This window comes from Amaranthus tricolor, chromosome 3 (genome assembly GCF_026212465.1).
Source record: "Amaranthus tricolor cultivar Red isolate AtriRed21 chromosome 3, ASM2621246v1, whole genome shotgun sequence".
Lineage (NCBI taxonomy): Eukaryota > Viridiplantae > Streptophyta > Magnoliopsida > Caryophyllales > Amaranthaceae > Amaranthus > Amaranthus tricolor.
The window spans coordinates 1751271-1776531 of NC_080049.1; the positions used below are offsets into that span (position 1 = coordinate 1751271).

Here is a 25261-nt window from a genome sequence, read left to right on the forward strand (position 1 = left end):
ATCATTTTGATTAATTATCATTATGGTTATAAATGTTAGGTTATGCATTAAACGAGATTGGATGTATTAGTTCATTTTCTTGGTAATAAGTATTTCTATAGCTCCAAATATTGTAAAATAAAGAAGGGATCTCTTGGGTGCTAGTCGTTATCAAAATGATTGAAAAAGTTGGTTTGGTTGTTAAGTTTAGTTGATGTCGTGAATTCGTGATCATTGAGCAAGCTAAATTGAGTAATGTTGAACATGTAAAGCACATGAAATTGAAAGCTTATCTTGAATGAATAAATAGTTATCACATTGAAATGTAGTTGGTATAAAAAGGTAGATAAGTGGGCTTATTAGTTCTACTAAAAACTTGTACAGGTGCCCGGTTCATAAGAGGGATGTAAAACCTCGCTCTGTCCGATTATTGTGGCTCTTTTGGTCGTGCGGTGAAGCTTACAGATACGTACACGCAGTAACGAACCCTTATATACAATTTTCTTATATATATATATAGAGAGAGAGAGAGAGAATATATAAATTCAAACTAATGAAGTGTGAAGAAATTTTTTTGATTACAAGATAGATCGAGGAAAGGGAGGGTTAGGTGAGATTCAATCCCATAAACTTGCCTGGGAAAAACTATATTTGTTCTAATTGAGATAAGAACCAAATTTCAATATATAAAAGTTATTAATGAGTTATCCAACTTGAATTAATATGACAATTACATAAGGTATATAAAACCTATAATCCATAAATTAAGCCTAACAATAGTCCTATATATATTTACTTTGATTAATTATTGCTAACATTATTCCAATCAAATATTTACATACGATTTATTTCTTAATAATATTTCTTCCCTAACATCCTCTTCAAGTTGTAGCATGAAGTTTACAAATGTCTAATTTGTGAAGGAAAAACATAAACTACTTTGGCCTAAAGCCTTAGTAAAAATATCCACTAGTTGCATATGAGTAAACACATAAGTAGGATGAATGGTACCAACAAGGATTGCATCACGTAAGAAATGACAACTAAATTCAATGTGTTTGGTGCATTCATGAAACACCGAATTCTGAGCAAGCTATAATGCCAACTGACTATTACAAATTTACAATGTATCCTCGATCATTGAGCGATATTCAACTTCAGCGGCCAAGTGTGAAATTCTGTCTATTAATCAACAAGAAAATAAAGTCACAAATAACAATATCGTTATGGTTCTTTGGTTGCTTAATCTTTTTCTTGAATTTGGATTATTAAAATTTGTAAATGAATAGTGAAACGAGAAATAAAATGGCAAACTCTGAAGAACAAAAAAAAAGTCTGTTATTTATCCATGGCATTGTGTGACCATATCTGGGTAAAGACTACAATTACTTTTAACAGTTGAAAATTGTGATGTTTTGGAAAATTTTTAATCATTTTATTAGAATTAATGTACGATTAATTGGAAAAAAGAAAAGATTAAATGAGACTGAGAGAAAAATAGGAAAATAATAATCTAACGTTTTATTTTCTTTTCCTAACTTGAAAATGACGATTAATTTAATGGTGACTTAAGTTATTGGCCCTTTTCAAGATTGGGCCCTAGGCGGCAGCACTCCTCGCTTACACCCACGATCGGGGTTGTGTAATTGTAAATATAGTAAAGGCTGAAAATTAATTTATTGATCAAACTCGGAAAAACGAAATCAACTAACTTAACAATGCAGTGGAAAACATGACATTTTATGCTTTATAGACATCTCATGAAATGAAATGTTTCTTTCTTAGATAGATTATCACATTCACCCATTTGGCACACATTTATATTTTTTTTATGGAAAAGAAATGTTATTATCACAAAATATAATTATGAATAAAGTACAGTAAAAAGAAAAACGAAATGCTACAAATTCAAGTAAAGCCCAAAAAGGTCCATTCCATCATACTCTACTTCTTGCTACAAATGAAATGTTTCTCAAATAGATGATCACTTTTAGTTCTTTGTTCTTCTTGTTCTACTTCTTCTACTGAAATGGTGGTCATGAAAATCAAGTAAAGCCCATTCCATCTTGTTCAACAATTTAAAAAGCCAAAAAGGCTTCCCCACTGACAATATGTAGTACCCCCAACCCAAACCAACTATTGTACCACTTCCAAATCCAATCACTACAACTTCCCACATCGATAATTCTATTTTTTCTTCCACATTATCATTGTTCAAAGATTGCACAACAGTATTGTTTTTGCATTCAAGTAATGGTGCTCCACACAATTCAAGATTTCCCTCGTACGAATCAGATGAGAAGGTATCAAAATTGTTACCATGGGGTATAGGCCCTTCCAGTTGATTATATGAAACATTAAAAACCTCGAGAAATGTTAAACTAACAAGTTCTTTAGGGATTTCACCGATAAGCCTATTTGATGATAGGTCTAAACCATCCAACAATGATAAGTTCCCGATGGATGGAGGGATGTTTCCGGTAAGTAGGTTATGCGAGAGATTAAGATTTCGAAGTGCTCGCAACATCCCTATAGAATTTGGAATATCTCCTTCAAAGTGATTATTAGACATATCAAATGTTGACATAGAAGTAATTATCTTCTTATAAACCAGTTCCACCCCCTTTACTATCATCTTGATGGAGTACATATATTTAAAACTACTAAATTCATCTTCTAAGTACCTTGGACTTCCTATAGTAGACATGTTGATATCCATCATGGAACGAAATTGTTTGATGTACATGAATGGCAACTTACCACAGAAATTATTGTTTGAAAGGTCGAGAATTTGTAGATTTGAAAAAGAAAATGTTGCAATCTTTGATAAATTGTTAGTTATATCACCATGAAATTTATTAAAGGGTAGGCTGAGAACCTCTAAAGACGGAAGGCTACCTAACCAATAGGGGAATACATCTTTGAATTTGTTGTTTCTCAAATTTAGGACTTTCAGGTTTCTACATTTAGATAAAGACCTAGGTATAGCTCCTTCTAACTGATTGTTAGTGAAATCTACATATTCCAAGGAATCACAAGTAGAAAATAATGCTGATGGAATGATGCCCTTGAAATTATTTGATTGGAGATTCAATACAGCTAATTGAGTACTAGTATTGCCCAAGCAATGAGGAACTTCTCCATTAAACTTGTTATAAGATAAATCAAGGATTTGAAGATTAACCAAGCTGCAGATAGAAGAGTTTTTAAAATTCGTGACATTGTATCCTGGAATGCATGACAAATATGAAAGAATTTAGAGAAAGTTGTGGCTTCATATAATAATGTATAAATACATCATAGTAAAAGAATATTCTACCATGAAATTTAATCTTTTTTGAAAAGAAAAAAAAATAAATTTGACCACATGACTTCTTAAAAAAGTTAGAAATTAGTTTAGAGTGAATATTGCTTTCTATGAATGGTTACAAAAAATATTTGACATGGATGAATATTGGAAACATTTGGATTAAGATTTGAAATTTTGGATTTTATTGATAAAAAAAATATTCTGATTTGCCACCCTATTTATTACTCTCTCCGATTTCATATGTTATTCTCAAATGAATTTACGAATTTTAGAATATTTATGTGGGATGTTGATTGATTCGTCTCAATATATTATTTCTAAATATCAAAAATCAAAGAATTAGATTAAAGATAATTCGATAGAACTTGTTTCATATATTTTTATTGGTAACATTAATCAATGTTATATTAAAAAAAAAACAAATATGAAAAACCTTAATAATACAAGAAATATATTTTTATTAGTGACAAGCGAATTCAAAGAAAGAAAATAACAATTTAACAGTTGGAAGTCTCAATGTATGCAATGGCGAACTATTTTGGAAGATGCAATTTAAATAGACATTGCTAAAGATTAGTGTACCTGTAATCTGTGGTGTGATTTTTCCAATCAAGTTATTGTTGGCAACCAACAAATAACTAAGGCTCGTAAGCTTTCCAATGTTGACAGGTAACTGACCCGTGAGTTGATTATATGATAAATTCAAATAAATCAAATTTGTAAGAAGAGAAAAACAATTTGGTATCTCACCATGTAAAAGGTTATATGATAAATCCAAATAAATCAAATTTGTAAGAAGAGAAAAAGAATTTGGTATCTCACCATGTAATTGATTGTTTGATAAACCCAAATGATTCAAATTTGTAAGAAGAGAAAAAGAATTTGGTATCTCACCATGTAATTGATTATTTGATAAACCCAAATGATTCAAATTTGCAAGAACAGAAAAAGAATTTGGTATCTCACCATGTAAAAGGTTATATGATAATTCCAAATAAAACAAATTTGTAAGAAGAGAAAAAGAATTTGGTATCTCACCATGTAATTGATTATTTGATAAATCCAAAACTTGAAGCTTTTGAAGTTTACTAAACTCTGGCGATATTGTACCAGAAAAGTCGTTATCACTAAGGGAAAGGCCCCTAAGCTCCGACATATTAACAAATAAAGGGAGTGGGCCGCTAAATCGGTTTAATGCTAGGTCGAGAACTTGGAGTTTTGTAAGGAGAGAAAGAGTAGACGGGACATGCCCATAAAAATTGTTTAAAAAGAGAGATAGATATTGCACGTTTGTAAGAAAACCGATTTGAGGAGAGAGAGTACCATTGAGATGTAAGTCGGTGAAGTTTAGGGAAATGACAGTGGGAGAGTGAGAATACGAAGAGCAAGTGACGAACGACCAATTGCAATGGTGAGTAGTGTTTTTCCAAGATGATAGACTTTTATAAGGATCATCTTTAATGGCAGATTTAATAGCTAATAATGCTTCTTGTTCTGATAATATTCCGCCATTGGTGAAGCTAATATTCAGACAGTGAATAAACAAGAAGAAAACAAGAATTCGCATTTTGTTATTTTTGTTTCTTTTACTTTGATGGGTAGAATACTAGAATTGAGATACATGATGAGAGGAAAATGAAAGACTATTTATAATGTGTTAAAATGTAAGACTATTTATGATGAGTCGTTCCAACCGAAGCAACTTAGGATATTACTTTAATCTATCCTTAAATATGTATCTATTGTATTCAATTATAGCAAATAATTTCATATATTTTAAAAGTAAATTGAATTATATGTTAATGTCATATGCTGTTTTTAATCAAAATATATTATTTAGATTGAATTGAACTTAATTGTTTTTAATCAAAATGTATTATATTATACTGATTTTTCCTTATCAATGAAATTTATTCTTATTGATTTCGTATTCTTTTTCTTATTCAAAATTACTAATTTTGATTGAATTAAAACTTTTTCTTAACTCAAAATAAAATTTTAACTTATAACAACTTATATTTACGACATAAGCTGATTTTCACTGATTTAAACTAAATTTTATCAAAATTTAATTATTTTTATTAAATAATATGAATTTAAGATGAATCTAATAAGTTCTTGATAAAAAAAATAAATATCAAGAATTAAGTTTGATTAAGTGGGAATGATGATCTCTGCAAAAAAAACTGAGAATGATAATCAAAGAACGAAGTCATAATTGGGAGACGTTTGATAAATCTATTTTCATGTTTTATTCAGTGGTAATGAAAATTAATGAAAAATAGATTTTGATCGTATAATAAAAATGCTCCTTCCGCCTCTTTTATTTTGCTACGCAATACATAAAAACTTTCCATTTTTATTTTCGTATTGTAGCAAAATTAAATGGATAAAAGAGTATATTTGTACTCTAAGAATCCTCCCCAAAGATTTTTTTGGCAAGATACATAAATGTTATTTTGCAACATATATTTCGAATCCCTCAAGTGATAATGAATGAAAATAATTTTGTAGAAGAAAATTTATTTTTATTAGAATAAGACAATCAGTTAAATAATTTAATATATTCAAATATATTAAAGTTTTATTTTTATTCTCATCAATTAATACAATAATTAATCGCATTACTAGTAAGCTAGATAATATAGTACAGTTACTCAAAACAATTGAAGCTACATATTTTCTCCGTCCCTCTCAATTTATTTCTAAAAGTAATAATTTTTCTTATAACATATTACATATATAACTTTTACGCGATTCAGTGTGTTATTTCGATCATTTATATATTGAAATATGCAAATCTATAAATTATAAAAAGTTAGTATTATCAAAGTATGTGATTAGACTATTCAAACAAGATCTCACTTGACTATATTTCTTCTTACACATTAATTACCATAGATAAAATAAGCTTGAACGATTAATAATATAAAAAATGGTAATGTAGCAAGTATTTCAAAACCGAGAAATTAGATATTTAGTAGTACAAGTCTACTAAACAGCCAAGTCAACCATGACTTTAATTAATGGAGAATAAGCTATTAAGGCCTCAAGGTACAACTTTGTCTTTATAGACAAGACTTTGACCGTATCAGTCAAATGGAAATATATAATTATTTAAGGAATTTAATTGTGTGGGAAGAAAATTTTGACATTATCAATTTTCTTCATTTGGGAAGGAAACAGTCTAAAAACTAAGCTTTAGATTGTATATTTAGGATATGTTATATTCTTTATTATATCTTTTCACACAAGAGTTATTTTAATTACAAGAGTAGATGTAGTTACAACACATACCTTCTTCAAAACAAATGCTAAATATTCCATTAGAAAGGAATGATAGATGAGATTTGAACCACTACCAAAAAAAGGTGAAATTCCGACTAAATCACCGACTAGTCGGAAACAGTCGGAAATTTCCGTCTAACTTACCGACTAACTGTAGTCAGTCGGACATTCCGACTAAATTCCTACTAGCCCAAAATTGTAGGAAAATCCGACTAATCACCGACTGAAAAGATAATCGGAAATTTTCGACTGCCCAATATAGTCGGTATTTAGTCGGAATATTTGGAGGAGGGTTGGTCGGTATTCAGTCGGTGGGTAGTCGGAATTTTATATTTACAATTTTCCAATCGCCGTCCTTTTCCACCCTTTTCCCTCTATTACCCTCAAATTCTACAATCAAACATATCTCACTCTCTCAAAAATTTCTTCTCCCTACCCTAAACAATTTAATTTCTTCTAACAAATATATCATATAAGTATTCAACAAAATATCAAGGTATGTTATTTCTATAAAAGTCATATTTACATTATTTATTATTTTAAGTATGCTTTATGTTATATTTATTATGTAATGAAAAAAAATTTAATAAGCTTTTTGGTGCAGACATTTATTCGTAGTAATTATAAGTATTTACTAGAAGAAGAAGTTTTTCTCTTAATTATATTCTCCTATGTACTATAAAAATGTGTTAGAAATGATGAAAATATGTTACTCAAAGCTAATGAAATTCAACATAGTATTCTTTACTTATAGTAATACCTCCCCGTTAGTTGCAACAATCAAATTTTGCATAAAGATAAAAAAAAATTTAACTACTAAAATAACTAAAATTTTATTGTTGCAATTTATTAGCATAAGTAAAGTTTACAATACTGGATTTCACTAGATTTGAGGAACATATATTCAACATTTCCACTTTTTTATAGTGCATAGGAAAGTATTAATAAGAGAAAAACTACTATTTCTACTAGTAAGTACTTAAAATTATCATGCAAAAATTGGCTACACCGAAAAGCGTGTTAAATTTTTTTAAAGAATTACCGACTATTTTCCCACTGAAATTCAGTCGGAATTCAGTGGGAAATTTCAAAATTCGATGAACAATCGGTAAATTGAAAAGTCGATTCCCTTTTCAGCTGCTTTTGTTAAATTATTTTACGGATTTCATAAATTGTTATTTCGTAGAATAATAGACTTACGTAGTGAAAGAAGTTGGATGTATAAGCGAAGTTGTAAAGGAGTTTATAATATTAGATATTTAGAAGGGGTTGAAAAATTTATACAATTTGCAAAGAAAAAAATCATCTGATCTTTAATAATAAATTGAGCACAGTTCAAATCATCTGATCTTCTTTTGTCCTATATGCAACTCTATATAAATTAGTTGTCATATAATTCATAGCACACTAAACTAATAATATAACATGTATTATTTGTTATATTTTTCATGTAAATTGTAAAACTACAACTATATAGTTGTTTACATAGAGAATTTGAGACTTCTATAAAAACAAATTATATCATGTATTACTTCATTTTCCGTTATATATTTTATTTTCATCTAAACTTGTATATACCACTTACCCACAGTTCCCACCACTAAAAAAAAGGCGTGTGGTGACAAAGAAACTCAAAAAAATCGCCACCCTTTTACGCAATCCGGTCGCGTGTTTTACGCGACTATATCGCGGTCCAGTCGTGTTTTTTACGCGACTAGATGTACTAAAAATCACTGCAAAGTTTAAACGATCGTCATTTCTTGCTCGATTATCGGAATTGGGCATATAATATATCGTTGGAAAGCTTTTGAAGTCTAGTTTCTAATGCCGCAAAACCTTGCATTAATGCGATTATTCTACAAAAAGTTATGGACAAAAGATTGAACATGTATCAAATTTCAGCACAACACAAACTTTGAACGATCGTCATTTCTCGCTCGGTTATCGGAATCGGGCATATAATATAAAGTCTAGGTTCTAATGCTGCAAACATTGCAATTATGTAATTTTCCTATCAAAAGTTATGGCCAAAAGAGTGAACATGTATCAAATTTCAACACAAGCAATTATTTATTTGAAATTAACGATCGTTATCGATGATTACCGAATCTTTTTGGTGATTATTTTCATTTGTCATAGTGTTTCGATATTGAATTTTAGTTCAAAGAGTTTTTTTTGAGAGAAGTTAGAGAGATAAAGTTATGAAATTTCATTAAGGGCAATATTGAAATTTCAATATGTAAAGGGTGGCGACACAATGAAAAAGATGGGGACTTTTAATAATGCCCAGAAAAAAAAACTAAACCTATTAAAATATGTCGGCTTTGCAATTTTAGACCTACTGGAAAATTTTTTCAGTTAAACATGATTCATTATCCAGCTAGTCCTCAATTTAATTTTTAATATTTGAAATATTTATTCACTCCATAAAATTATCAAAATAAGTACACTTATCCAAAATATTTAAAGCTTTAATTTACAAGTCTACTAAAACCTAAGTCAACCATATGACTAAAATTTTACACAACTTTAATGGATCATCATCCTTTTAATTAGAAAGCTTAACTTGTAGAAGTCGAATGGAGCATCATCCACGTTAGAAGACTTTAGCGACACATTGGTTCCAGCCACAAGCATTCAACACGTTATGTTTTATACCAATTATATAATCCGTCAATCACTCTTAATTTGCCCTGTCTGCTATTTCAGTTCATCTTAATGAATTTGACTAATATTTTTTTTGTCTTACGAAATTTATCTAATTTTTCTTTTTAGTTTATCCTATCAAATGAACTCAATTTTTAGTTTTAGTAATGACTCACACTCCTCCTTTAATGAGTTATCACTACAACATTATATACTCCTTCTTTGATGGTATATAAAGTAGATTTAGGGACATTTATTAGCCTCTTTAACAGTATAATAAAAAATCATACTAGAGCTTTCCGCGATATAGGATCTAGTGACATTTCTCATAAATGTCGCTATAGGCTGTAGCAAAAATTACATATGTCACTAAAGGCCAAATAAAGTGTCATTAAATCACTTTATAGTGAAACTTAATACACTAAAAATATAAATCAATGACATTTTTTTAAATATCACTAAATCCTATGACGCGAAAAGTTAGTTTTATTGTAGTGTATCCACCTTAAACTATTATAACAATTGCATAAAGTTTACAAAAATTGTTGTGAGAAACGGTCTCTCCGAGAGACATATTAAATATATGGGCAAAATATCTCAATTAATACAAAATTAAAGAGAAAATAAAAATGTGGGCTTTTTGTTTTGAGGTCGTCTTTTTGAGAGACGGTCTCTCGCAAGAGTAGTTGTAAAATATACATACAACCTTTAATCCACAAATTAAGGCTAATAACAATATTCCAATCAAACATTTACGTACGATTTATTTGGAACATAAAGTTCACAAATATTCAAATTGTGAGTAAAAGACATAAGTAGGATGACAAGATCTCAATGTGTTTGTTGTGTCCATGAAACACCAAATTTTGAGCAAGACAATGTTGACTTACATTTAGAATTGTATTAGCTTTATTGTTAGTATTACTTATAAGAGTTGTATAGCTTTATTACATGCTTCATTGTAGCTTTCCTTTGATCACATAATTAGTTATTAGTTGAACTAAAATTAGAATTATATCTGCTATATTTAATAAAAATATTATCTCTTGTTTATTCTAAAAAGTTCTTTCATCTTGGATTTCCTTTATTATTTTATTTGATCTATAGCATTAAAAAATAAAATAACAAATAAATTATTTGTATAATTACTATTATTAAAAAATATTATTTGTATAGTTTGTTTGAAACAAACGATACAAATACTCTTTGGTTGTAACAATAAACAAATGTTCACATCTTTACATAAAATTGTGGATGGAGAAAGTCTTTACATTGGATATAATTCTTCAATTAAAATCTATGGCAAAGGACAAGTAAAACTTCTGTTTACATCGAGAAATCATTTAATCCTAAAATATGTGTATTTTGCACCCGGTATTAGTAGAAATTTTGTTTCTAACCCCATATTGAATTGTATAGGATATAACTTGGTGTTTGAAGCCGATAGACTTCTCTGACTGAAATCTGATGAGATAGAATTAGTATGTTTCATTATTTGATATATAGTGGCTAATGGCTATATCTCGTATTTATTAAACTTTAACTCTATTTTTAATTTTTAATAAATAAAAATAAAATAAATAAATAATACCAAAACTAAATAAGGTCCTAATTTAATTTTCCCAATAACAGAGTATTCGAGTCGTAAATCGTAATTTCATTATTTTTTAGTTGCTACTGTCACATCTGTTTTCTCTCCTCTCCTCAACTTTCTCCGTGCACAGAATTCTCGAGGCCTTTTCTCAAGGTTAGTATATTTTATTATTCATTTAAGGGAAATTCGACATGGCAGCATCGAACTTTCATTAAACTTGAGTAGTAACATTTTTATAAGATTTTTCCAAATAACATGTCACCCATCTAATTTCGAATTCCACTCCTGCGATACTGTCCTTCACCATCTCCCTCCTTCTCCGAAATCTACAAGCAATATCCAACACAGGTATGGCTTCTTGAATAGTTCCCTTCAAATTCGAAATCTAGCGAAATTAGGGCTTTTTTTGGTGTTTAGCTGCGAATTACTACTAGCGAATTTCCCTCTTGAATCCGAAAAACTAGGGTTTCAAAAATAAATTAGGACTATTTTTTGTGTTTCTTCCCTAAATTGATAGGTTGATTGGAATTGTCGATTTGTTGATTGGATTCCGTCATGTTTGATTTGTTGATTGGAATTAGGGTTTATTTTATTTTTTATTTTTTTTTTGTGTTTCTTCCCAAAATTGTCAATGAACTTGAAGGTTGAATTCAATAATAAATTAGGGCTTTTTGTTTTGTGTTTCTTCCCAAAATTAAAAGATTTATTGGAATTGTTGATTTGTTGATTGGAATTAGGGCTTTTTTTTGTGTTTCTTCCCAAAATTGTCAACGAACTTGAAGGTTGAATTCAATGATAAATTAGGGCTTTTTGTTTTGTTTTTTTCCCTATTTTCTTACAGTTCTTTTCAGAAAATGCAGAATGCCTGAACATGTGGTCTTACGTTTTAAATGGTTGTGTGTTGAAGTAGACTTGGATGTAGATGGTAAGGATAAAGTAACTTTGCTGGATTTGGTAATGATTGGGAAGATGAGTGCATTAAAACTAACAAGTTTATACCTGAAAATCCCTCATTTGGTATGTTTGGAAGATGAATCATGTTAAACTGAATTGTGATCAAGACCTAATGAATTGGTTGGTGCACTTGAAGAGTAAAGTAGTCTCATGAAATGGGTTAGGAGTCTTAAGGATTTGCAAGCGTCACAGAACCCTGTACCACTTAAAACCATTCCTATAAGAGAGAAATTGCCAATTAGGAGAAGGGATTTGCAAGAGTTTGATATCATGTTCCCCGTGAGTGAATATAATGAGGTTCAACATGACATTGTTGTGTTGAGTGTTACGCAGGATAAGTGGCATGACATAGAAGTGAAGTCACCATTGAAAACTGTTGAAAAAACCCCCATTAATGATTCATCATTGCAAACAAGTGAAACCCCTAGCCAAATACCTTTGACTATTTCTTCTAAGTCCTCTAAAGCTTCCACTAAAAAATTCCAATGACCACTGCAATTAGGAAGGGCATTATGGTGAAAGCACACTCACAGTCTTCACAGCCTTCTCAACCTTCTGAGGTTGTTTTACTTTGTAAATATCTTTTTTCATTCATCTATAGCGTGGGAAAGATTTTAATTTTTCTTACCCTACTTTCTCAATAATAATTCAATAGTTGTATGCTTAATTTGTTGATTTTTTAAAGTATCGGGTTATCGGAAGATAATTAATTTGTTGATTAGGGTTTTTAATTACCATATTTGGGTGTAGCAATCTAATTTTTTTTACCTTGTTATCAGGGCTTTGTATGATTTGATAAATTTTTTTAAAAAAATTTATAATTTTTTTGAATTAGGGTACATTTTTCTTGATTCCGTGTTTTTTGCATGTCATCTTGGTCAATTAGATATTGTTTATTGAAGAAGAAAATGGCGAATTCTGATGATGAGATAGAGGATTTGCCGAAGTGGGTGACAAACTATTACTTTGAAGATGATACCGAAGAGCCAATTTCATTTTCTGTTCTGCCTTTTTGTTGGAACACAGCTGAGACGACGATAAACACCCAAAAGAAAATATACGTTCGTGGTAATGCAAATGATGGGCTGGAAAAAATCTTTAAGCCTGTGAAAGCTTGGAGGTTTGATATTTCGGGAGCAAAACCCGAGATTTCTGTTCTTTGTAAGGACAATAATTGGATTAACTTCAAAAGCCAAGGACAAGCTTTGAGGAATATGTTAGGACGGTTTTAGTAACTGTCAATTTTCTTCACTTAGCGAAAAAACCCCAGAAATGCCTTGGAAGCGTATTTGGAAGAAGTTGTCGAACATTTTTAGGTATCTAACGGTGAATTTGACACTCCTCAATATTGTGTGTGTGGATATATTGTTTTCATAGTTTGGTTTGATTTGTAGCTTGTATGATGTCATCCATTCTGTGAGGGATCTGTTACATCACAAGGAGTTGATTGAGCAAGTTATGAAACAGGATGAGTCATTAAAAGAATCTAAGGTATGCTGGTTGTGTAAAATTAGACTTTTCTTGTGGTTATTCTTATGATGCAATGGCAATATTCAGTTGCTACATAGTTTTGTTAATTTAGTGAAAGTTGATCAGCAAATTAGGTGGTGCCATCAAGGTGTTGTAGTATTTTCACCAAGGTGGTGCCATCAAAGATCCATTTGTTAATGTTTAAGGGCTATATGTGTATATCAGTATATCGAGGTTTCTATTTTTATGGCTTGAAATTGATAACTTCCGTTGGTCAATGCAATTTATAACCTTTTGGTACATTCTTTATTAGCAGTTCGACTGATTTAGTTGCTCAAGTCTAAGATCTTTGCATAGGAGCCTTTTAATAAGTGGTGGATCTAGGATGTTGTTTGTAAATTAAACAACCCAAAATCATTACTTTAAACTGACTGGTACGAGCATTATAATACAATAATAATCCGAAAGCAATGCCACAATAATATAAAAAAGGGAGATAAAACCATCAACAACGTAAAGTTATTATCACTTTTTCTACTCACGCCTGCGTGAAGACTGAAGTTCCTTCTCAAAATTTTTGTTGTTTTAAATCATGGGTAGCACGTGCTACCCAAGGTTATATACTGCACATGCCTAAGCTTCTAGTTATACGCTTATTCCTCCATGGCCTTTCTACTAGTTAACCTCATCGCCTTTTCCTTCCAAAGTCAATATGTAAAAACTTTCTACATTGTTTTGTTCTACTTGGTTGTTGATGAGATCAATGAAATAACTTAATTAATGAGTGTTTTGATTGAGAGATTATTTAGCTAAATAAAAATCATACCCCCATAATGTCTGAGTACATAGCCATCTGTTGTCAGGTTTCAGTTGTTTGTAGCTATTAGTTTGGCTAGCTTATTGTGAGAGTTGATTATCCAATTGTTTGTTATGTTACTTATTTTTCATAATAAAAAGGGAAAAAAAAACTTTTTTTTCGAAGATAAGAAACATTTGTTGTTTTATATTCCCTCAATTTCTATTTGTTGTTCCCATAAGGAATTATCTCAGGAATGATGAAAAGTTGAAATTTTGAAATGGTAGAGATATTATCTATTGAATTATAAAGTTAATGGAGAAAAAGTGAGGACTATAAGTATTAAAAAATATATAAAATAAAGTTAGCAAAAAAAAATAGCTCCACAACCAAAAAAAAATGTTAAATAAATTTAAGGAGAAACATGTGGAGACCAAAAACTAAAAACTATTGAAATAAAGTTAGTGGAAAATTTGTGGGGAGCAAAAGCATTAAAAAATTATTAAAATTAGGATGGCTAAGGCTAATCATGTCTACAAATTTTTTAATATAAAAAGAAACATTCTTTAGGGGAACAATAAATGGAACCGCCTGACGTGGAGGGAGTAGTAGATTAGCTGGAAATACAATCAGGTTTTCTGATTCTGAACATATTTTTGACATTGATTATGTGTTGCCCCCCTTATTGCAGGGCAAGCTCAGAGTTTACCTTGCTCCTTTCCTTCATGGTATGCGCTATACATCGTTTGGTCGTCATTTTACCAAGGTTGAGAAGCTTAAGGAGGTACATTACCCTATTTTGATGGCTGAGAAATTGCTGTTATTGCTACTGCAGCATGGTATTTGTCTTGTTAAATTTGTTCATTAAGATGAGCTCTAATTGCATCACTCAATGTTGGTTCCAATCACCATTCCATTTTAACATTTTTAAAAATAAGAAAAATCGTTAAAAACTACCTATAAAAAGTGGTCTTTTGTGAAAAACTACCTACAATAAAGTTTTTTGTCAAAAATTACCTAAAAAATATAGTTTATTTGTCAAAGACTACCAATTAACAGAATCATCCATATTGACCGTTATCTTTAACATTGACCAACATGTGATATGCACATGATTTCATCTTCAACCTCAACTCACCCTTTCATTTCCAGAAATTAGTAGCATTTTCAACCTTCGTCTTCAACAAAACCTACTATGAATGTCCATGAACAGCACATGCATTCCGCATCCAATAGATGAACAACTATCAATACAAGACCATTTATTCTTCTTTCTTATTATTTCTTCTTTTACACTTACTCATTTTGTTCTCTTCTCCTACCTTTTAATTGAATCTTTTGTGATTCAAAATTTGAAGTTGAAAATCGTCAATTGATTACTGCTATTTTGTTTGTTAGGGAAGGGGAAAGCTAGAGATTGAAGATCTAAAGGGGGTTAATTTTATTTACCCTAATTTTGTTTTTTTTTTTAATTGTTTTTTTCATTAAATATAATAGTTCCCGTTAGTTTTCACAAAAGACTACTTTTTATAGGTAGTTTTTAACAATTTTTTCTTAAAAATAATAGCCTTATTAAGTATACAGTATCTTGACTAGTAATATATAAGTTTAAAAGGGTGAGAAGGTAAGTGAATTAAGCAGTATCAGAAACCTTGTGCATGATGTTTTTACTCTTGACTCTAACTTGGCTTTTTTTGATATTAACCTGGGTTTTGTCATTGCACTTTAATTTTAACTTGGCTTTTTTAATTATACATATCTTTTTGAATTTTTCTTGTGTCATTATTCCACTTATAAACTCTCAAATATCTTTCATGTTTTATAGGAAAAGATGTGGTTATGATTAGAGTGTGATGAATTTTTGTCAATGATAGATTTTTTATTCTTACAATTTGATATGCACAGATTCTTGTGAGAGACCATTCTCTAATTGGGCCAGCCCATTATATAATTTTTAAAATATTGTAAGTAGGCATTAAGATTGATGTAAGTAGACATTTAAGATATTGAAAGTAGGCATTAAGAATAAAGTAAGTAACTATTAAGGATAATATAAATAGGCATTAAGAATACGGTAAGTAGGAATTAATCTTTAATGAACTGGGCTTGAGATACGTCTCTCAAACAGATGGTCTCTCAAGAGACTACTTGTTTGATATATTTGGTGTAGTTTACTCTTGATTCGTTGTCTGCCTTGATGAATTTTCTGAAATCTTTGGTTCTCTTTACAGGTTGCTGATAAAATTATGTGGTTACTCTTTCCAATTAATTTTTTTATTTAAAGTTATTTACAAACATTTTTTGCATAAAATGGTTGCTATCTGCAGCATTTTTGTTCATCGAATTGATACTTAACCAGCCGAATAAATTACTTGGTTTTTCGGTGTACGAGATGATTTGGAGTAGCTAAAACTTCAAAAAGTATGCGCAACACACTAATAATATTCTATAACATAGCTTCTTGTTATTAACGTTTGAATATTTAATTTTTGAATTTAAATTATGCGCTTAAAATAGTTGATAATTAAATATTCATAATACAAGCTAAACACGTTTTGTTATTATTAGTACACGTTAATATTTGAATTTAAATTAGTTGTTATGATAATTAAAGAGTTTCTTATGAATAAGATGTTATTTAAATTAATACTAAAAATAGGAAATGACTATTTAAATTAATGCTTAAAATAAGAATTAATTTGAATAAGTATTTAGACGTTGATTAATCTGGTTTTGCTTAGTTTTCAATGTCTTGTATGAGTTCTAACGTGGCAGCACAGCATTGGTTATTAAAAACAAATTACAGCAACAATGACGAAAATATATGAGCTGTCAGTACACGTCAGTTTGAAATAAAGCTCAACGTCTTGAAGACTGGCACAGAATATCCAGATCAACAAAATTAACGCATGAAGCTTTCTTGCTCTTCAAGGATGTGTTGAGGCGTAACACCTATAAATACAAGCCTTTATTTCAGAATTAATGATGCACCTCTTCTTTATAACTTTCTCTCTTGTAATAAGATCTAATATTTTCTAAGTATTAAAAAAGAGTTGTAATTCTTAGTTTATCTAGCTCTTACAATTTGTAATAGGCTTAAGTGTTAAAAAAGAGTTAGATTATTTCATAGTTTAATACGCCTAACTTAGAAACTTTTCAAAGTGTTCAACTTGTAATCTCTATTGGGAGATTGGGATTTGCTTTTATTAAAGGGACTTGTAAGACGTTTCTTCAAGGGGAAGAACGTGGTGAGAGAAGATAGTGAGATCTTCTAGTTTGTCTTAAAGTCGGATTAATAAAAGGCGTTGAAATCTTACGGGTTGAAAGAGAACCCGTAGGCGGGGAGTAGGTTGTTTAGAACCGAACCTCGTTAACATATCGTGTGTTATTCTTTAAAGTTTATTTTCCGCACATACGTTATAGTTCTACATCGCTACTCTTTTTATTTTATCGCCACCCCTATATGAATGAAATGACGAAAATGCCCCTGGACTTAAAATTTGTTAAACACACTTCAATCTCACTTAATAACACTTTTATCACTCTAAAAACATTAAACACACTTCAATCCCGAACACTTTTATCGCCACCCTATATATATTGAATTTCCAGTATCGCCCCTGCATAATATACGAACTCAAACACGGTAACATCTCTCTAAAAACGCTCTCTCAGTTAAAACAAGCTAAAAGTTGGAATCGAGTTACAATGCCTAACCAAAGCGACTATGAATCCGATTCGATAAATACTTTAATCGATTCGAATGGTTATTTAAAAAAAAAATTAGAGTCGCCAAAAAACGTGCGACTGGACCACGGTTGAGTCGTACGTTTTGTGCGACTCAGCTACGATTTGGTCGCGTGCGACTGAATTTTTATTTATTTATTTATTTATTTTATTTATTTATTTTATTTTTCTTTTTTATTTAAATTATTTTTTATTTTCTTATTATTTAATATATGTTGTAATAAATTATTTTATTTTATAATTTATTATTATTATTTAAATTATTTAAATATTTTTTATTTTTTATTTAAATTATTCTAGTAACTTATAATTTATGTTGTAGTAATTTATTTATATTATTTTTATTTTATTATTATTAGAATTATTTTATTTTATATACATTTTTTATTTAGTTGAAATTTTAATTATTAAAGTAAATTATATTTTTATTTAATATTGAATATTTTATTATTAATGTTTGTTTATATAATATTTTATTAACCTAATCTATGTTTTATTTCATATTTTAAATTTACAGGACTTTGAAAACGTGCGACTAAGCCGCGGCCGAGTCGCGCGCGACTCCCCCTTTTTTATTTTATTTTTTATTATTTTTTAAATGAAATTCGTTTAGAAATTACCTCGAATTATTGCTTGCGTTTTGAACTCCTTAGTTTTAGCTTCACAGATTTTATGTGTTAATTTAGTGTTTTTAGAGTGATAAAGGTGTTATTTAGTGAGGTTGGAGCATCCGAGCATATATAAGAAATTTTAAGTCTAAGGCAATATCGTTAATTTATTAAAATAGGGGTGGCGATAAAATAAAATGGGTTGTGAAGTTTAAGGATTGTGTTATTAATTTTAGATATTATATAAATAATTGACATTTTATTGGTTTCTTGGGGGAATGTGCAGTTGATAGTGCTAAAGAAATGATATATTTGTAACTTATTTAAATTTATTAGACTTAGAAATAAGTCTAATAATATATTTGTATGCTTAGGGTTGACCAATAATGCTAATTATCGACTTTTAATTTTTTGGCCAAAGGGATTCACGTGCTATTATGCTATTATTGGTTATAAAATGCATCGGTTTTTCTCACACCATAATTTAATACTAACAGAGTATATAATATATTATGAAGTTATTTATTAATTATTTTAATAAAACCTAATGTTATACATACTTTATCAAATACTTCACTATAAAATTAGAAACAAAAGTCAAATGAATTATTGGCTAAACAGAGTTTAATATAAGGAAAGGACATCATGTAGCAATCATTTATGACTAACGACTATTTATAAATAATGCAAATAATGTGCACTATTGACCATTAAAAAAAAAAAAAAAAAAACTCAATCCTTTTTTTTTTAAATGTCTTATTTGCTTTAGGATTATTATCGATTAATTAATTTTAGTTTGTATTTTATTCTTATTTACGCGTTAAAACATAGTTAAATGACATTTTGTTTGATTATCTCAACATAAGGTTTATTAATATCTATTTTTTTATAATTTTAAATTATACATGATTATTGCTATGAAGTATTAAATTTATGCATTGACAAACGTACAAAAAGCAAATTAGACATTTGAAATTAGACAAAGGGAGCATTATGCATGAAAATTTAATTATAAAATGATAAATAGTCTGAATTATTTTCACTATTCAATTCTCATCAATTATTGCCTACCACTTGAAGCTTCCTTACCCAAAATAGAACTAAATTACAATTTATGTTCAATTGTGAATTATTTAATTTTGGTTGCCTCAGTTTCTTGATGATGACAACAAATGTTATATGGAGATCTATTACACATTCGACATTCAAAAAGAGTGGCCATCCACTGCCTAATCATGAAAGAATGAATTAGGAAAAAAGGGAGGATATAGAATTAATATTTGAGATAGGGAGAAATTTTTTATTTAATAAATGCTTGCTATTACTCGAAAGCACTTATTTAATAAATGCTTGCTATTACTCAAAAGCACTGCCAATTATTTTGTAAATTTTTTTGTTGTTGTTAAAATTTGATTTATGTAATTCTTATTCTAGGTAGCCTTTTTTTTTACTATTTATCTCTATTTTTTATTTTATTTTATGGAATTTATGAGGTATTATCTGTATATTAAAACTAAATATATTTTTATGCTTTATAGACATCTCATGAAATGAAATGTTTCTTTCTTAGATTGATTATCACATTCAACCATTTGGCACACATTTATATTTTTTTATAGAAAAGAAATGTTATTATCATAAAATATAATTATGAATAAAATACATTGAAAAGAAAAAGAAAATGCTACAAATTCAAGTAAAGCCCAAAAAGGCTCATTCCATCATACTATACTTCTTGCTACAAATGAAATGTTTCTCAGATAGATGATCACTTTTAGTTCTTTGTTCTTCTTGTTCTTCTTCTTCTACTGAAATGGTGGTCATGAAAATCAAGTAAAGCCCATTCCATCTTGTTCAACAATTTAAAAAGCCAAAAAGGCTTCCCCACTGACAATATGTAGTATCCCCAAGCCAAACCAATTATTGTACCACTTCCAAATCCAATCACTACAACTTCCCACATCGACAATTCTGTTTTTTCTTCCACATTATCATTGTTCAAAGATTGCACAACACTATTGTTTTTGCATTCAAGTAATGGTGCTCCACACAATTCAAGATTTCCCTCGTACGAATCAGATGGGAAGGTATCAAATTGGTTACCATGGGGTATAGGCCCTTCCAATTGATTATATGAAACATTAAAAACCTCGAGAGATGTTAAACTAACAAGTTCTTGAGGGATTTCACCGATAAGCCTATTTGATGATAGGTCTAAACCATCCAACAATGATAAGTTCCCGATGGATGGAGGGATGTTTCCGGTAAGTAGGTTATGCGAGAGATTAAGATTTCGAAGTGCTCGCAACATCCCTATAGAATTTGGAATCTTTCCTTCAAAGTGATTATTAGACATATCAAATGTTGACATAGAAGTAATTATCTTCTTATAATCCAGTTCCACCCCCTTTACTGTCATCTTGATGGAGAACATATAATCACCATCACTACCATTTTCTAAGTACCTTGGACTTCCTATAGTAGACATGTTGGTATCCATCATGGAACGAAATTGTTTGATGTACATGAATGGCAACTTACCACAAAAATTATTGTTTGAAAGGTCGAGAATTTGTAGATTTGAAAAAGAAAATGTTGCAATCTTTGATAAATTTTTGGTTATATCACCATGAAATTTATTAAAGGATAGGCTGAGAACCTCTAGATACGGAAGGCTACCTAACCAATAGGGGAATACATCTTTGAATTTGTTGTTCCTCAAATTTAGGACTTTTAGGTTTCTACATTTAGATAAAGACCTAGGTATAGCTCCTTCTAACTGATTGTCAGTGAAATCTACATATTCCAATAAATCACAAGTAGAAAATGCTGATGGAATGGTGCCCTTGAAATTATTTGATTGGAGATTCAATACAATTAATTCATTACTAGTATTGCCCAAGCAATAAGGAACATCTCCATTAAATTTGTTATAAGATAAATCAAGGATTCCAACCAAGTTGCAGATAGAAGAGTTTTTAAAATTCGTCATATTGTATTCTGGAATGCATGACAAATATGAAAGAATTTAGAGAAACTTGTATCTTCATATATAATGTAAAAATACATCATAGTAAAAGAATATTCTACCAAGAAATTTAATCTTTTTTGAAAAGTAAAAAAAAAATAAAAAATTTGACCACATGACTTCTTAAAAAAGTTAGAAATTAGTTTACAAGAATATTGCTTTCTATGAATGGTTACAGAAATATTTGACTTGGATGAATATTGGAAACATTTGGATTAAGATTTGAAATTTTGGATTTTATTGATAAAAAAAATATTCTGATTTTCCACCCTATTTATTACTCCCTCCGATTTCATATGTTATTCTCAAATAAATTTACGAATTTTAGAATATTTATGTGGGATTTTGATTGATTTGTCTCAATATATTATTTCTAAATATCAAAAATCAAAGAAATACATTAAAGATAATTCGATAGAACTTGTTTCATATATTTTTATTGGTAACATTAATCAATGTTATATTAAAAAAAAAGAAAATATGAAAAACCTTAATAATACAAGAAATATATTTTTATTAGTGACAAGCGAATTCAAATAAGAAAATAACAATTTAACAGTTGGAAGTCTCAATGTATGCAATGGCGAACTATTTTCGAAGATGCAATTTAAATAGGCATTGCTAAAGATTAGTGTACCTGTAATCTGTGGTGTGATTTTTCCACTCAAGTTATTGTTGGCAACCACCAAATAATAAAGACTCGTAAGCTTTCCAATGTTGACAGGCAACTGACCCATGAGTTGATTATATGATAAATCCAAATAATACAAATTTGTAAGAAGAGAAAAAGAATTCGGTATCTCACCATGTAAAAGGTTATATGATAAATCCAAATATCCCAAATATGTAAGAAGAGAAAAAGAATTTGGTATCTCACCATGTAATTGATTATTTGATAAATTTAAATTAAATAAATTTGTAAGAAGAGAAAAAGAATTTGGTATCTCACCATGTAATTGATTATTTGATAAATCCAAATTATTCAAATTTGTAAGAAGAGAAAAAGAATTTGGTATCTCACCATGTAATTGATTATTTGATAAATCCAAATCACTCAAATATGTAAGAAGAGAAAAAGAATTTGGTATCTCACCATGTAATTGATTATTTGATAAATACAAATAATTCAAATTTGTAAGAAGAGAAAAAGAACTTGGTATCTCACCATGTAATTGATTATTTGATAAACCCAAATGAATCAAATTTGTGAGAAGAGAAAAAAAATTTGGTATCTCACCATGTAATTGATTATTTGATAAATTTAAATTAAATAAATTTGTAAGAAGAGAAAAAGAATTTGGTATCTCACCATGTAATTGATTATTTGATAAATCCAAATTTTTCAAATTTGTAAGCAGAGAAAAAAAATTTGGTATCTCACCATGTAATTGATTATTTGATAAATCCAAATTATTCAAATTTGTAAGAAGAGAAAAAGAATTTGGTATCTCACCATGTAATTGATTATTTGATAAATACAAATAATTCAAATTTGTAAGAAGAGAAAAAGAATTTGGTATCTCACCATGTAATTGATTATTTGATAAATCCAAATTATTCAAATTTGTAAGAGAAAAAGAATTTGGTATCTCACCATGTAATTTATTATATGATAAACCCAAATGAATTAAATTTGTAAGAAGAGAAAAAGAATTTGGTATCTCACCATGTAATTGATTAATTGATAAATCCAAAACTTTCAAACTTGTAAGAAGAGAAAAAGAATTTGGTATCTCACCATGTAATTGAATAGTTGTTAAATCTAAAAATTCCAACCTCTTTAAGAATCCTAATTCATAAGGAAGTAGTCCCCAAAGATTGTTGAAAGAAAGATCCAAAACTTGAAGCTTTTGAAGTTTACTAAACTTTGGCGATATTGTACCAGAAAAGTGGTTCCAACTAAGGGAAAGGCATCGAAGCTCCGACATATTAACAAATAAAAGGAGTGGGCCAATAAATTGGTTCCCAGTAAGGTCGAGATATTGGAGTTTTGTAAGGAGAGAAAGAGAAGACGGGACATGCCCATAAAAAAAGTTATCATGGAGAGATAAGTTTTGCAGGTTTGTAAGAAAACCGATTTGAGGAGAGAGAGTACCATTGAGTAATAAGTTGGAGAAGTCCAGGGAAATGACAGTGGGAGAGTGAAAAGACGTAGAGCAAGTGACGAACGACCAATTGCAATGGTGAGTAGTGTTTTTCCAAGATGATAGACGTTTATGAGGATCATCTTTAATGGCAGATTTAATAGCTAATAATGCTTCTTGTTCTGATAATATTCCGCCATTGATGAAGCTAATATTCAGACAGTGAATAAACAAGAAGAAAACAAGAATTCGCATTTTGTTATTTTTGTTTCTTTTACTTTGATGGGTAGAATACTAGAATTGAGATACATGATGAGAGGAAAATGAAAGACTATTTATAATGTGTTAAAATAATCTAGAAAAATCTAGAATTTTAATTAAATATAAAAAATATCTAAACTAAAGAATTAAAAATTTAAAAGTATTTAAGATAATATAATAGAAGTTTCCAGAAAAAGTAATTAAAAAATAAAAATATTTAAGATATTTTAGTAAATTTGTAACTAAACTCATCACTATAAATATCCATTGATGTAATCAATTTTTAGCAATGAATAAGAATAGTCATTTTACATATTCACTTATCTTCCTCTCCAAATAAATCAATTCATTATTTTACCATCTAAATTTTCCTACAAAATGCTATGTAGTTCTTTTTGAAAGCAACTTAGGATACTACTTAATATATCCTTAAATATGTATCTATTGTATTCAATTATAGTAAATAATTTCATATATTTTAAAAGTAAATTGAATTATATGTTAAGGTCATATGGTGTTTTTAATAAAAATGTATTATTTAGAATGAATTGAACTTAATTGTTTTTAATCAAAATGTATTATATTATACTGATTTTTCCTTATCAATGAAATTTATTCTTATTGATTTCGTATTCTTTTTCTTATTCAAAATTACTAATTATTATTGAATTAAAACTTTTTTTTTAACTCAAAATAAAATTTTAACTTATAACAACTTATTTTTACGACATAAGCTGATTTTTACTGATTTAAACTAAATTTTATCAAACTTCAATTATTTTTATTAAATAATATGAATTTAAGATGAATCTAATAAGTTCTTCATAAAAAAAAAATAAATATCAAGAATTAAGTTTTATTAAGTGGGAATGATGATCTCTTCAAAAAAAACTGAGAATGATGATCAAAGAATGAAGTCATAATTGGGAGACGTTTGATAAATCTATTTTCAAGTTTTATTCAGTGGTAATGAAAATTAATGAAAAATAGATTTTGATCATATAATAAAAATGCTCCTTCCGCCTCTTTTATTTTGCTACGCAATACATAAAAACCTTCCATTTTTATTTTCGTATTGTAGCAAAATTAAATGGATAAAATATATTTGTACTCTAAGAATCCTCCCCAAAGATTTTTTTGACACGATACATAAATGTTATTTTGCACTAATATATAATTCGAATACCTCAAGTGATAATGAATGAAAATAATTTTGTAGAAGAAAATTTATTTTTATTAGAATAAGACAATCATAATCATAAAGTCTGTTAAATAATTTAATATATTCAAATATATTAAAGTTTTATTTTTATTCTCATCAATTAATACAATAATTAATCGCATTACTAGTAAGCTAGATAATATAGTACACTTACTCAAAACAATTAAAGCCACATATTTTCTCCCTCCCTTTCAATTTATTTCTAAAAGTAATAATTTTTCTTATAACATATTACATATATAACTTTTACGCGATTCAGTGTGTTATTTCGATC

The 25261-nt window shown here is 28.9% G+C and overlaps 4 protein-coding genes across 5 annotated transcripts; 2 read left to right on the forward strand and 2 right to left on the reverse strand.

Moving 5' to 3' along the window:
• Positions 1-553: 553 nt before the first annotated feature.
• Positions 554-4885, reverse strand: LOC130808055 (receptor-like protein 33). Its single transcript, XM_057673492.1, has 2 exons — positions 3872-4885; positions 554-3207 (listed from the first exon to the last, which is right to left on the reverse strand). The coding sequence occupies exons 1-2, from the start codon at positions 4854-4856 to the stop codon at positions 1970-1972; spliced, it is 2223 nt and encodes a 740-aa protein (XP_057529475.1). The 5' UTR covers positions 4857-4885; the 3' UTR covers positions 554-1969.
• A 5994-nt stretch (positions 4886-10879) lies between these two features.
• Positions 10880-13003, forward strand: LOC130808057 (protein ENHANCED DOWNY MILDEW 2-like). The gene is made up of 2 exons (XM_057673495.1): positions 10880-11165; positions 12658-13003. Exon 2 carries the CDS (start codon positions 12680-12682, stop codon positions 13001-13003), a length of 324 nt encoding a protein of 107 aa, XP_057529478.1. The 5' UTR covers positions 10880-11165; positions 12658-12679.
• On the forward strand, positions 12948-17494 carry LOC130808056 (protein ENHANCED DOWNY MILDEW 2-like). 2 transcript variants are annotated; one of them, XM_057673494.1, is made up of 4 exons: positions 12948-13087; positions 13166-13262; positions 14729-14821; positions 16269-17494. In XM_057673494.1, the coding sequence occupies exons 1-4, from the start codon at positions 13044-13046 to the stop codon at positions 16317-16319; spliced, it is 285 nt and encodes a 94-aa protein (XP_057529477.1). In that variant the 5' UTR covers positions 12948-13043; the 3' UTR covers positions 16320-17494. The 2 variants fall into 2 exon arrangements, with proteins under 2 accessions (XP_057529477.1, XP_057529476.1); XM_057673493.1 differs by having other exon boundaries at positions 14729-17494.
• A 2471-nt stretch (positions 17495-19965) lies between these two features.
• On the reverse strand, positions 19966-23814 carry LOC130808058 (receptor-like protein 52). The gene is made up of 2 exons (XM_057673496.1): positions 22058-23814; positions 19966-21392 (listed from the first exon to the last, which is right to left on the reverse strand). Exons 1-2 carry the CDS (start codon positions 23757-23759, stop codon positions 20167-20169), a joined length of 2928 nt encoding a protein of 975 aa, XP_057529479.1. The 5' UTR covers positions 23760-23814; the 3' UTR covers positions 19966-20166.
• Between the last annotated feature and the right edge of the window lie 1447 nt (positions 23815-25261).